The sequence below is a fragment of the Cavia porcellus genome, unplaced genomic scaffold (genome assembly GCF_034190915.1).
Source record: "Cavia porcellus strain 051 isolate PalLab524CR breed Dunkin Hartley unplaced genomic scaffold, mCavPor4.1 scaffold_31, whole genome shotgun sequence".
Lineage (NCBI taxonomy): Eukaryota > Metazoa > Chordata > Mammalia > Rodentia > Caviidae > Cavia > Cavia porcellus.
Window position 1 is genome coordinate 12,039,403 of NW_026947514.1, and position 14,653 is coordinate 12,054,055.

A 14,653-nucleotide genomic window follows, 5' to 3' on the forward strand; every position below is an offset into this window, starting at 1 on the left:
AATTAATTACTAATTTATTACTAATTACTAATTAATTACTAAGTTAATTGCTAAAAGTAGGACTTTCAAGAAGTGTTCATCCAAATACGCTGAAATATTAATGCCCAAGAACGGTAACAGGTATTTCTTAGAGAGTTCTGTGGTCAAATTTGGGAAATGAAGGATTAGGCCAAGTAAAACATGGCTCTCGGCCATGAAAGATGCTAATGTGAACCATAACTCTTAAGGAAAGCAAGTAAGTATACTGTATCTTTTTCCCCGAATTAATGTGATTTTTGAGACCAACCCCTACCCCTACTCCAACATCTCTGGGGCCTTGAGATGATCAGAACTTACTTATTAATCCTCTCAAAAATGGAATCAAGTATTATCAGATAATATAGAAACTCATAAAAAATAGGGCCAGCCAACCCTGTCGCCCGAGTTAGAGAAGATTCCAGCATAGATAGAAGATGCAAGGCGTTGTCGTGGATACGCTTAATATTCCTGCCCACTGGTGGCAAGGCAGTAGCTGACAAAAAGCAACAAAAGTGAAGAGGAGCTGGTTGATGTCAAAGACTGCATGAAACCTTTAATAAAAACTCTAAAAGTGGCAACACAAGGCAACTTCTCCGCTTCTAAGAAAAAATTGCAGGATTATCTCTTACAAGAAAGGCTTCTCTGTACGTGCTATCATCCTCATTTTACAGTTCAAACAAGTTCAAGTCAATCACTTTCCTTCTGTATGCTTTCTACTGTAGGGCCTAGCTCCAAAGTAATAAGGAGCAGAGGAGTTGGGGCAAAACAGACCTGGTGAGAGCCGGGCAGGCCTGGGAAGGGGCGGGGCAGGCCTGGGAGGGGGCGGGGCGTCGGGGCGGGGCGGGGCTTACGTGGGAAGGGCTTGAAAGCGCCGCCGCGGGAGGAGGGTACCTGAGGGAGCGGGCGTCCCTGAGGGGCGGATCCTGGGGCGCGGCCGCGCTAGGTGCGGGCTGGGACCGACGACCTCCCCAGGGGGAAGGCACAGCGCCCAGTGCCGGGGGCAGGTAAGCGGTGGCTGGGTCGCCTCAGCGCGGCTGAGGCGGTGGCGGGCGCGGCGCAGGTGCGCTCCTCCCGGCGAGCGCTCGGCCTCGACAGCGGCCGGCGTCGTCCTCCGGGACGGGCCCGCGGGTGTGGGCGCGCGTGGGAGCGGCCCTGTGAGACCGGCGTGCGCAGCCACGTTGCGGACGGCTCCTTTGGTCTCCTTTAACTTTCTCTTGTTCTTGTCGCGGTGGCCGGGCTCCCGGGCCTGATTCCGGGTCCCCTCACGACGCCGGCCTCGCGGAGGCCTGAGGGAGGTTTGGGGGCCGAGGCTCGCGGCCGAGCGGAGGTGGGCGGTGCGGATTGCCGGGCAGCTGGGTGGTCGGCTCCGTGGGGCTTTGGTCCGGAGAAGGGGGCACCCCCGCCCCAAGAAGGGGGGACCCAGCCGCGTCGGACGCCGCGCGCCCTGCTCGCTGTCCCGGTCCGCGCCTGCGACACCGGGCGCTGGGTCTGGGGAGAGCAGCTCAGCTGAGGGGTTCATCTGCGATGTTTCAGAAACTTTAGCAACGGAGGGCGCTTAAACTATCACTTCCTTTGGTTTTTGCAAACTGCAGTCTACCCAGTTTTTTAAAAAATAAATCTTTATTTTTACGTTGTTAGTTTAGTACAGTACGTATTTGCAGCACAGAATGACTATATTCATCATAGGGACCAAGTAGATTTTAGATTTGACTTCCACCTCTCCATTTTCTTCTTTTCTCTGCTATGGTTTCTTAAAAGTACAGAAAGGTACTTTCTGTATAGTATATTACACCCTGTAACATCTGGATAAAGTAGACGTAAGATGCCAAGCCGTTGACTCTTTTAGAATACTTATAATAAGCCACGGGTTGATTTTGTAATTAAAATATTCTGATTCACACTGCAGGTAGGCAACTCTCAATAGGCTTCTCAATAATGTAAAGAAAAAGCCTAGAAAATATCGATAATTAAGAAAATGGTATTTACCGGTTTAATATTTTGTGTGTAAGATTTTGGTTCTTTTTCTAGAAATGTTAACACTTACTTGCCTTTGAGAGCTCAGACTTGAAAGGATTTGCTTTTTATCATCGCTTGTGTTTTTGTAGTTTTTGCTAACGACCGTGAATTCGCTTTATAGCAGGGGAGAAAGCGTAATAAAATTTTTTTTAACCTTCCAAGAAAAAATGTTTTTAAAATGTCTTAAAATTTACTTGCTTCGCTTGAATTATAATTGTGCATTTATAAACAAAACTAATAAATTGAGGGATTAATTCAGGTTGAAAGAAAATCAGTTTGAGATTCTTATACGACATCTGGCAGAGCTATCTAGTTCCCAGATTATTGCTTTAAGGTTTTTTTCTGAAGTCAGGTTCAGAGTTATGGACGTTGGAGACAGCAGTGGATTTGTGGTAGTTAGTGCTGCAAGAGTGTAAAAACTCATTCAAAGAAATGTAGAATAAGAAGAGGAAGATCAAATATGGGAAAATAATGTTTATATGGTGTGTAAAGACTGTCAAGGACTGAGGAGGAGCATTCAGGAAAGAGGGAGGCTAAGAGAGAGGGAGGCCCTAGAACTCTGGAGAGGACAGAAGTCTGTCCAGGAATCACATGAGTCAGAAGGGTTGGGAGGTTAGGAACTGATCAAGTTGGCTTTGGTAATTAGGAGACAAGCATTGACCTCAGCAAACTTAAGTGGAATGGTAAAGATAGAAAGCAATGATTTTAATAATAGAGGATAAAGAAGTAAAGATAGTGAGTGGAAAATCTGTATTTTGAGAAGCAAAGAATAGGAAAAACAACAGCATGGTTATTAGGAGTCAGATGGAAAAGAATACAGATTGTAGAATAGCTGTATGTTAAAGTGTATCATTATTCCTCTCCTATAGCATTATTACTGTCTTATAGTTAACTAGCAGGCACCAAGAAGCAACTGAATATATTGCTTTATAAATAAAAGTATACCATATGGCTCTTTTACACATTATATTTGTTATGTTCTTCCACACTGATGTGGAAATTTTTATTGCTACGAATCATTCTGTGACTCTTACCACACTTTATCATCTTGTTAATGGATATTTAAGGTATTTTCAAGCTTTTTAAAAATGTTTACATTTTGCAATTAAAAGCTATTTTGTTATGATCATGCCAGTCCATGTTTCTTTATATCTATGTCCAAGAATTTCCTAGTACTTTAAATCTAGGAACAGAATTGTGGGTCTTCAGTTTTGTTAGGTAACACTGAATTGTTTTATAAAGTGGTTATACCAGTTTATACCTTTACAAGCAGTAAGTATTCATTCTGTTCTTTTCTTGTCGACATATGAGACATTTGTATGTGTGTTACCAAATTTTTGATTTTTGATAAATGGAATGGTAGCCTGACAATTTAATTTGGATTTCTTTAATTATTGATGATGTGAAACCTTTCATAGTTCCTGTTCTGAAGGATGCCTGTTTAAATCTTTTTACCTATTTTTTATTTATTTTTGTCTTTAAAAATTAATTTCTGGAAGTTCCTTATATACTCCAGAAATGAATCCCTTGTAAGTTATGCATGTGGCGAATATCTTTTCAGTAGTCAGCCTGTCTTTTACTTTCTTTATAGTGTCATAAAGAATACATCCTATTCTATAATGTAACTATGTCAACTTTTTTATGACTTGTACTTTGTTTTTCTTCTTTTTTAATATTTATTTTTTATTAGTACATGTTTGCAGTAGATAATCATTATATCTATCATGCATGACTTGTACTTTTGGCATCTTGTTAGCAAATCTTTCTTTGCCCTGAGATCACAGAAGTATAAGCTGATATTTTCGGTTAAAAGCTTTAAAATGGTAAAAAAAAAAAAAAGTTTTAAACTGTTGTTTTCCTTAGGGATATATAGGAACTACCTGTAGTTTTTCAACTTTGCTATGAGCCTAACACTACTCAAATAAGCATCTGTTAAAATGATATCTTTCATATTTGTGTCCTTAATCCATACAGAATTGGTTTTTATGTCTTGTGAAGTAGGAATTCAGTTTCTTTCTTTTTCTATGTGAGTAATAAGTTTTTCCCAACATTTATTGAATATTTTGGGTTTTTTTCCTGTCTTTATTTATATGTATCATATGTCTTTATCCTATAGACTTACTTGTTTTAGTTGTATAATGAACCTGATACCCACTTATGCATCTTTTAAAACTAAACTTCTTAGCTGGTCATGGTGGTGTATGTGTGTAATCCCAACACACAGGCAGCTGAGGCAGGAAGATCATTGTGAATTCAAGACTAGCCTGAACTACATAACAATACCCTGTCTCAAAAAAAGAAAACTCAAACAAACAAAAATCTAGATTTCTCAGATTGAGATTAATTTTTTAATTTACATGTTTGCAGTACATAATAATTACATTCATTATGGGGAATTGGTACATGTATATAACATAGCTCAATTTGGTTTTTTTCCCCTTCCTTTCCACCTTCCCACCACCTTTTTAAAGTCTTTTCTTGGCCAACATCAAATTCATTTATTGCTTTGTTTTATCCTGTTTTGATTGGTTTTATTCTATTTTGTTTTATTCAGTTTTACTATGTCTGAGGAAATGGACAACTATTGTGAAGATAACAGGATATATTATGGTAGCCATGTTGATGACCTATTGTCCTGTTTTGAAATTATGTTCCACTGTTAGTGCTTTGTTTTGATTAGCTTTATTCTGTTTTGTATTGTTGGGTTTTAGTCTCCTTAAAATTTAAAAATACACAGAAACACTAAATCTACTGGAAAAGAAGGTAGGTGGAAATCTTGAAGAAGGAGAGGTAGGCAGAGAGTTTATGAACAAAAACAAACTGCACAGCAAGTACTTCACAGAATCAATAACTGGGATCTCACAGTATCTATAAAAAATTACCAACAATGTGAAAAGACAACCCACAGAGTGGGAAAAAACTTTATCCAACTGTTCCTCAGACAAAGGTCTTCTATCTGGAACAGATAAAGAATTTTAAAAACTCAGACCACCCCCCATTCAAAGACTCAATCCAAAAATGGGCATGTGAGATGAATACACACTTCTCAGATAAATAAATACAAACAGCAAATAAATATATGAGAAAATGTTCAACATCATTGGTCATTTGAGAAATGCAAAGTAAAACAACACTTAGATTCCATCTTACCCCAGAATGAATGGCAACCATCAAGAAATCAATCAGTAACAAATGCTGGAGGGGCTGGAGGGGAAAAAAAACCCTTCTCCACTGTTGGTGGGAGTGCAGACCAATATAACCACTGTGGAAATCAGTGAGGAGAGTCCTCAAAAAAGTAGAATTAGAGGTTCCATTCCACCCAGCTATTCCCCTTAGGAGTATTTTCCTAGAATAATTAAAACATACCACACTGATATATGTGCACTCTTGTTTATAGCAGCACAATTTGTAATAGTAAAATGTTGCAAACAAATGCCCACCAACTGAGGAATTAATTTAAAAGATGTGGTATTTTTATACAATGGAGTACTACTCAGCTGTAAATAAGGATAAATTTGAGATATTTATAGGGAAATGGAAGCAACTTGAGACCATACTCATAAGTAAAATAAACTCCCAAACATCGTGTTGTCTCCCTAGTGTAAGAAGCTGGAAAAGTAAATAAGATCCAGATGTACAATAGAACTATCAACCTGTCTTTAGTTTTCATAAATCTAATTTATGAGAGATAATTTTAATTTGAAAAGTAAATGTCAGATTTTCATTTTTTGAGTAAAGAAGCACTGGAGCAACATTTTTACTGAAAAAAAAAGCCAAAAAATAATCAATTATAGATATTTTAAAAATAATTCCATGCCAAAATTTAAGAGAAGTCTGAAAATATGACAGAGTAAAGAAGCTCTTAAGTCCTGTTTGCTTTGAGGATATTTACCAAACTGAGGAAACTTAGTGGAGTTGAATAGGAGTTGTGCTTGCTTTCTGTGCTCTCAGGATAGTTGGAAGTCAGCCCAGGGCTCATTCAAGGGAAGCTAACAAGAGGCGTTCTGCCCCTAATTCTGGAATCTCAAAGGGCTATTTAGTCATGAAAAGGGTGAAAACTCACTTTACCTTTAAACAACTTGAAGGAAAATAAAATGGGGTGACGCTGTCCTTGGAAGGTTGTGACTACTAAATAGATCATAGGAGAAAAGTTCCCATTACCTTGGTAGTCTGAAAACAATTTCAAGATGTGATTCTTAAAAATGATTTTTTGTGTAGTTTATCTTTTAAAAAGATGGTTTCTTGTTTTTTAGATTGTTTGTTTGTTTGTTTGTTTGTTTTTGGTGCTAAGGACCGAATCCAGAGCTTCCAGCTTGCTAGACAAGTGGTCTATCACTGAGCTAAATCCCAGTCCCTAAGATGGTTTCTTTTGCAGTGTCACAGTTATAGGACTGTATGAAGAGGCCATATATCTCCTGTAATCATACCTTTTATAAAATGATTTTTAAAGGTATAATTCAACATGAAATTCACTACTTTAAATTGTAGAATTCAGTGGTTTTTCATATATTCATGGCATCATACAATCATCGTTACTAATTCAAGAACAATCTTGCCCCACCACCACCAAAAGAAACCTTCCAGGTATGTAAGGTATATATGAAACACAAGTTAATTTCATATGTAGACTTGGTTTCTATCCTTAAGATATCTCATTGTCTCATTATATATGTGCAGATATTCCAAAATTTGAAAAAATAAAATTGTGCACACTTACAGTCCCAAGCATTTCAGATAATGAATACCCAAGCTGCATGAATATGTACTATACGTATGTGTATGTTTGTATATATATGTGAGAACTCATAATTTTTGCATAGCAGAAATATAATAAAGTAAAAAGACAAATGACAAAGTAGAAAAATGTTTGCCACTTATCTAAAATTGAAAAAGAAAAAGACCAACAGTTTTATAAAAAGACAAGGAAGAGATACACAGCAAAGAACACACAGGAAGAAATATAGAATAAACATAGGCTATTTCCATGACCTTGTGAGTCCCCAACCTCACTTACTTTAAGAGAGATGCAAATTAAAATGATAGAAGATAATCATTTCTTTCCTGTCACATTGTCAAAAGTCTAGCCTTTGGACATTTTCTTGGTAACAGAACCAACTGTTCTCATGGGAAGAAATATATGAGATAGAGAAAGCAGGAAGGAAAAGGGGAAAGGAAAATACAAAAACTTAAGCTGTGTTACATACATGTACCAACTTCCCATGATGACTTTAATCATTATGTACTGCAAACATTTACTAATAAAGATATATTTTTTTAAAAAAGAATCAAGTGTTCTCATGCATTGCTATTTGGAATGCAAAATGATTTCATTTAAGAGAGAAGCTTAATACAAATTTATACATAGGTATTTTTTGACCCAGTAACCCTAGATCATACAGATATGTACTGACAAATATCTGAGAAATATTTATGCATAGAACTACTGTGGCTTTATTTCTGATAGAAAAAGATAAAATAGTTCTAATTTTCATCTTGATTTCAACAAAACAACTATTAAAAATTAAAGCCATAGAGAAAACATGAACATTCAGTAGTTGCTGATGTTAAATTTTTTATATGATAATGCTATTGTGATTATGCTTTTTGGAAAAAAAGCACCTTTCAGAGATACTTAGTATGTTGTAATCTATTACAGATACAGTTTTAATGCTTGAAGTGATCCATGTATCTTTTAACCAGTGAGAATCTCTTGAAGTTAACTCTTGAGTCCTGCTGCATCTTTTAAAGATTACTACTTAAGTGTTTATGGATGAAATTACAAGAATGGAATTTATTTTTAAAAAAACTAAAAGACAGGGTAAGTGAGAAGATAAAAATGAAATAAGATTTGCCATGAGTTAGCAATTTGTCTAATCTGGGTAATGTGGGTTGTGTTGCCCTATATGCTTTTGTATGTGTTTAAAATTCTCCACAAAAAAATGTGGAGTTTAAGTAGGCATAAATGAAGAGAATGTATTTGACATAAAGAAATTAAGAACAAAAATTGAATATGAAAATTGGATATGAAATTCTTAAAACAATTTTATGGTGATTGTAAAGGTAAAAGACATCTTTCTTTGTATGATGTCTTATTTGTGTGTGGGTGTGTTTGAGATACGGTGTTCAAGATATACTTTTTTGTTAGTGTAATTCTAAGGATCAAAAGGACTCATAAAGCATGCAACTATTTGTTTTTTTGCCCCAATTATGGGGACTTTGGTTTAATAAAACAATTGATCTGAACAAAGTAAAAGTTTTCTTATAATACATGTGAGTGCTACATATTCTTTCAGACTTTTCTTGGGCATAGATTTAGGTATTTTATGTATGAGAAAATTGATAATTGTACGGGATTTTCCTTTCTTTCAGAGTTTACTCTAGGAATAATTTATTTTCCTGATTTTTTTAGCATGCCATTTAAATAACAAAGATCCTAAATAATACAAAATTATATATAACAACAAAAATTTTTCTTAAATATTTTTGCTTTAGATCGCTCATTATTGTCTTAGAAAGATAGATAATATGATTAAAAGTGATCTAGTAACATGATAATTTTAACTTGCTTTCTATTCTATCAACAGGTTGATAATAAAAATTAAAAGTTTGTATCTTTTATTGAGTATTCGAAGTTGAATGTAATGGCAGCAGAATTTATAAAGAGTTGCTGTAGAGGATGTTTTTATGGTCAAGCAGAAAAGCAAGAGTGTGAGTTTTGTTTTAATTTCAATAAACATCTATTTAGTGGCTTCTTTTTGGCATTTCGTAATACAGAGATAAATTCAGAATGTTTTCTAATTTTGTAGGGGAGACAAACAGAAGGTACACTGCTTAAGTATTCCAGAGCTCCAGTTACTCTGGAGCATAGCAGAAAGAGGGATACATTCAAATTAGGAGATACCTAGTCATCCAAGAAGATGACATTTGCTATGGCAATCCAGACAGGATTTAGCAAGCTAAGTAGGAACGAGTAGTAAGAGAATGTGTAACTGAACATGACAGGTAGATGGAATGATACAGGAAGCAGCAGGGAGAAAAGCGTGTTTTGAGGGACAATATACTCTTAACAAATGTTTTAATATTTAAAATTTCCTATTTATGAGCAGTGCAGTGGAAAAGAAACTCAGAACTTTTTTAAGAGCCACATTTACGAAGGACCCTTGAAGATTTCCCTTTTTTCTGCGAGATTTCATATCTCTTCAGTTAGGACTAGAATTTTATTTTTCTCTGGCTTTTATATTTCTTAGTCTAGAACAGAGCTTCCTGGTACATTTGAGTATAAAGGTATTTTAATCTGTTTTTCTGGTACTAGTAACAAAGTGCCATTAGGTATTGTAGATTGGGTAGGTTTTAACAAAAATAAGTTTTTGTTAGCTCATAGTTGTGGAGGTCCAAGGTCAAGGGGCTGTATCTAATGAAGCCTTCTCATTGGCAGTCTCCCAGCTAATACAGAGGGCATCACAGGGTAAAAGGAAGTGAGTGTGTGTATCCTGGTCACTCTCCCTCTTATAAAAGCACTAGCATTCAATTATGGGGGTTCCAACTTGCTTACCTTGTCTAATCCTAATCACTTCCCAAAGGCACCACTTCTAAACTCATTAAGTTTCGGGGCTGGTGATTTAGCTCAGCGGCATAAGCGCCTGCCTTGCAAGCAGGCAGTCGCGAGTTCGATCCCTGGTACCAATAAAAACGAAAAAGACCAAAAAAAAAAAAAAAAAAAAACTCATTAAGTTTCTACCCTTTTAAGGCCTCACAATGGGGATTAAACAGAACCATATCCAATCCACAGCAGAAGCTGTTTTTTACATAAAATATTCCATAAATTCTGGGTTATAGAAGCTAAGGCAGGGAGAGTTGCTATTTTATGTCTAAAGTAAACTTTATCTTGTGTTCAGTGGAGATATTTGTAGTCTTGGAGAGCTTTGGCTTCTCAGAATTGGTTTATGTATTTAAGAGTCATTTTAATGACTGGCACTAACAAGAATTTCTTTGTTGATAATATTTTTAAATAACTAGATTTTTACTTGAAACCATTGTGAAGTTAACTACAAAATAAATTTGTTTACATCATTGAACTTTAAAAACTGTGTTTATCATTATGATATAAGAGCGTACTTTGACAATAATGTATTAATTGCTCGAACTTTGGCTAGCCAACATTAAGATAGGCCCTAGAAGTGCTTGTTAGGTCCCAAAAGTAGTTTATCTATCAAAAATTTGTTCAAAATGATTGAATAAGTACTAAAGTATTCTGAGTTCAGATTATATGTAATCAATATGCATATTTGTGACCTTTTTCTACCTTTCTCTTTTTTATGCAGTATCTATGGAAAGAGACTTTAAAACTACAGTTACCCAAAATACAACTGTATCTATACCTCCATTGACTTCTGTTTCTGTCAAGTCTCAGATTGGCTGTAGTGAGGATTATTTGCTTTCCAAATTACCATCTGATGGGAAACAAGTGCCATTTGTGGTACCCAAGTTTAGGTTGTCTTATATTCAGCCCAAAACACAAGGAACACCTTCACATCTGGAAGAACTTGAAGGTAAACAAAAAATGGCAGGGTTTACAAACCAACATGAAACATTTAAATGATACTGTTGCTATTATTTTGCCCTTTTATATTCTTAGTATAAAATTTATGTAAAATCTTTAAATTTTGCTTTTTGTATGTTTTGCTCTTTCTATATAGAAGAACTTAGTATGTAGTATTCTTGAAAGATCACATTATGAAATGTGGTCACAGTATAACACATTGTGAAGTTCAATGATCTGTTCAGAATTTTCTTTATAGATATAAATCTTATACACAGTGAGTTGCCTAAGTAGATATTTGTTGAATTCTGTATATATTTGTTGAATTTCAAGAATGTATTTATTTAATATTGACAGTATATACAATAGTATATAGTCCATACTCTGAACAAGATATTGTCCCCGATATTTTTTTCTGCTCTCTTCTGTCTATCTTCTTTTGGCTCTCTCAGACTATTCTTTTCCTGTTTTGTTTTCCTGTAATTATTTTTTTCTTTCTCTTTTTTAGATTATATAGTACTAATTTATTTTCATTTCTTTTATTTTTATCATGCTGTTAAACCTATCCACTGAATATTTTATTTTAGACATTGCATTTTCAATTCTAGAATTTATATCTGGTTCTTTTTATAGTTTTTACATCTCTTCTGCAACTTCCTAACTTTATATTATTGTAAGCTTTTTTATGTCTTTGAGCTTTAAAATCATTGCTCATTTCAACATTTGAGTCATCTAGATTTGGAGTCTATGAATTATCTTTTTCTTGAGACTTTCAGTTTCTTTGTATATATGGAATAATTTGGATTATATTCTGAACATTGAGTGTTACATGTTGTAGAGACTGAAGATTTTGGCATATTAATCTGAGAAATTCTCTTTTCTTTTTCACTCTCTATATCTCTTGTGTTCCCTTCCACCAGATATGTAACTTGGTCAGTTTAGACCACCAATTCTTCTTAGGTATAAGCCCTGGGCTACTGGTTTAGGGTTCAGTTAGATATCAGAGCAGACTTCATAGAAGTTGGGACTTTCTCCAGGACTCTCACCTTTCTTTCCAGAAGCTTTGGTTGCCTGGAGTCCGGCTCTCTTGTTTTCTGTGAATTTCCCATTGGAGGAATTGGGAATTGAATCCAGAACCCTTTTCACTGAGCTATGTTCCCATGTCTGCTTTGCTTTTTTCTTTTCATCTTATCTTCCTTCCCCTTCACTTCCCTTACCTCCCCTTGCTTCCCCTCCTCTTCTCTTCTCTTTCTTCTTTTCATTTTGAAACATGTTCTTACTAGGTTTCCCAGACTGGGTTTGAACTTGAACTAGGTTTCCCAGACTGGGTTGAACTGGGTCTGACTCAGCCTCTCAGAGTGCTGGGATTACAGATGTATGTCACCATGCCTTTTTACAGATGTTTTATATTCTACAGAATGTCATCTTTGGCCTACACTCAGACTCAAAGTCATCACAAACAGATAGCTTACTTTGTGCTGTTTCCTTTTTTCAAAGAATCGATTCCTATCCAAAATCTCCAGTACTTATCTTTATTCTTCAGGCTTTTTGTTTCATCTTGGTTTTTCTCTAGAGTTTATTATTATCTATAAGAGAGTTGGATCTGATAGAAGTGACTGGGATGTTTTTGTTTCATTTTGTTTTTTGAAAAAAGGAAAATGAATACAATTCTTGCCTATTATCCTATTTGGTACATATCACGTATCTCTCAAAAGTGATTTCTTTTAAAAGGATACCTGATCATTTGATCTTTTTCTTTCATATTTGTTAGCAACATTAGGATTAAATTGTACAAGTAGTCTTATAAACTCTTTTTGTTGGGCTGGGGATTTAGCTCAGCGGCATAAGTGCCTGCCTTGCAAGCAGGCAGTCATGAGTTTGATCCCTGGTACTGATTTAAAAAAGAAAACTCTTTGTTATATCATATAGTAGGAAAATATTCTCATATTCATGACTTCTTATGACTCCATAATATTCCAGCATATGGATGTTTTGTCATTATTTAATAAATTTTCTGTTATAAGACATGGAATATTTTAATTATTATTTGAATAAGAAAAATGATAAATCTACCTAGCAATGTGTGACAGTTTTAAGTTGCAGTCAACAGAAAACAGTTGCATTTTGAGTTGAATAAGTGAACGATTGAGGATAGAGTAAAACTATTTTTCATTTATTGGAAAGAAAACTAAATTTAAAAAAGTGTTCATGGAACCTAATCATAGAAATCACATATATGTTTGCTTGTGTGCATATACGAGTGATGGGCTGAGGTAAAGAAGAAAATTTTGAGAAGATAGGCCACTATCAGTATTAACTTAAGATTGTGTTTCAAGTACGGTATTTGAAATTTGTTGCTTGTTTCACTACTGATTGATCTGTATAGCTGTACCTTATAACTTTAATAACAGATCTTACCATTTATATTTCTTGTTCTTGTTTTGTCCTGTGTCTCCCTTCTTATTCATCAACAGTGTGCATTTTGATTTTACAAGTTTTAAATATGGCTTTTGTGAGTTATAAGCGATCATAAATTTATATTCAGTATTATAGAACTATAATTTATTAATTGAGAGAATTTCTACTTGAACCTTAAAAATGACATCAGAGTGTACTGTGTGAGAGGAAAATTGGAATTTTATAGTGACTTACTTAATACTTTTTTTTTTTTTTTTTTAGTGCCAGGAAACAAACTCATGACCTTGCACTGGCCAGGCAAATGCTGTGCCACCGAGCTGTATCTCCAGCTTCTAGTGACTTACTTGATAAAGGGAAAATGAAATGAGAATTCTGTATTTTTTTGAGTATAGCTTATAAAGATAGTGAATCATCTCTGTTGCCACTGCTGTCTTTTTATTTTTATTGATTCATTTTTATACAGGAAGATTATATTCCTCATAGGGAATTGTGTTGTTACTACTTTTGAGAGGTTTCTTCTAATGATCAATGTTACTTTTGTTATTGTAAACAGACTTTTATAACAGTATCTGTGTAATAAATGATTTGTGTTAGGTTTTAAAATATACAAGTGTGTTAGCTTTTCATACTTGAGAAAAACAAAGAAGGAAAGGTTTATTTGGCTCATGGTTTCAGAGGTTTCAGTTACTAGTTACTGGCTGTATTGTTTTTAGGCCTGTGATGAGGCAGAAATGTGAGTGGAAGGGTGTGGTAGAGGGAATCTGCTCACCTCATAGCAGCCAAGAAGAAGAGAGCATGAGAAAGCCAGAGAGGAAGGAGTGGAGACTGGACTTAGACCCCAATGTCATGCTTCCATATCCACCGACTTCAACTAGACCATGCCTATGATTTCCATCACATCCCAGTAATGCCACCAAGTTATGCTCAGTGTTTCTCAGCACATGGTCAAATTTATGTTTATAAATATTTTGTTTCTTCTTGAAAGGTTTGTATCTCAAAATATTCCTTTTCACTTAGAAGATGTTCTGTATGTAAGTAGAAAAGCAAGAGGAAACTCAGATCACAAAATACAGAATTGTCTTTGGGCAAAGAAAAGTGCCAGCAATTTATCAGACTGTCTTAAGAGCAGGATTCTTGTCTGTATGTTGTACATAATACATTACACAGTTAAGAATTCCATAAATGCAAGTTGATTTTATTTAGATATCAAAGGCATATAATTTAATGTTACTTGAGAAAATATTTCTCCTTTGTCTTGAATATGCCACCTGTGTGCTAGTAACTCCAAGAAAAGAATGTGGTAAAGTGTTAGAAACACTTGCTTTTCAGGCTCTGCCCGGGCATCTTTTGGAGATCGAAAAGCAGAACTTTCCGGTCTATCCCAGCATGGACCCAGCTATGATGTGTATAACCCATTCTACATGTATCAACACTTTTCACCTGATTTGAGTCGGAAACGGTTTCCTCATTCAGAAGCAACAAGACTGTATGGATCAGGTATGAAAATTATTTTTTTGTAATTTTTTCTATGTTTCTCTTTTTAAAATTTAGGAATCGAATTTAGATACTGATAGAAATTATTCTTAATATTAAAAAAAATTTTAATATAAGAAAATCAAGCTACATAAATGTTGCAACCATCATAACTGTTCTGTTGTAATT

At 35.2% G+C, this 14,653-nt stretch overlaps 1 protein-coding gene across 2 annotated transcripts in view; it reads left to right on the forward strand.

Annotated features, from left to right (window-relative positions):
- Positions 1–883: 883 nt before the first annotated feature.
- Positions 884–14,653, forward strand: part of Tc2n (tandem C2 domains, nuclear) — a 31,218-nt gene continuing 17,448 nt past the window's right edge. The window contains exons 1-5 of one of the 2 annotated variants that reach the window (XM_003462642.5): positions 884–1,022; positions 7,691–7,852; positions 8,619–8,742; positions 10,356–10,583; positions 14,321–14,488. In XM_003462642.5, the coding sequence (XP_003462690.1) occupies positions 8,676–8,742; positions 10,356–10,583; positions 14,321–14,488 (463 nt within the window). In that variant the 5' untranslated portion in view covers positions 884–1,022; positions 7,691–7,852; positions 8,619–8,675. Of the gene's footprint in view, positions 1,023–1,135; positions 6,619–7,690; positions 7,853–8,618; positions 8,743–10,355; positions 10,584–14,320; positions 14,489–14,653 lie in introns of those variants that run through there. The other variant, XM_013144380.3, reaches the window with a different exon arrangement.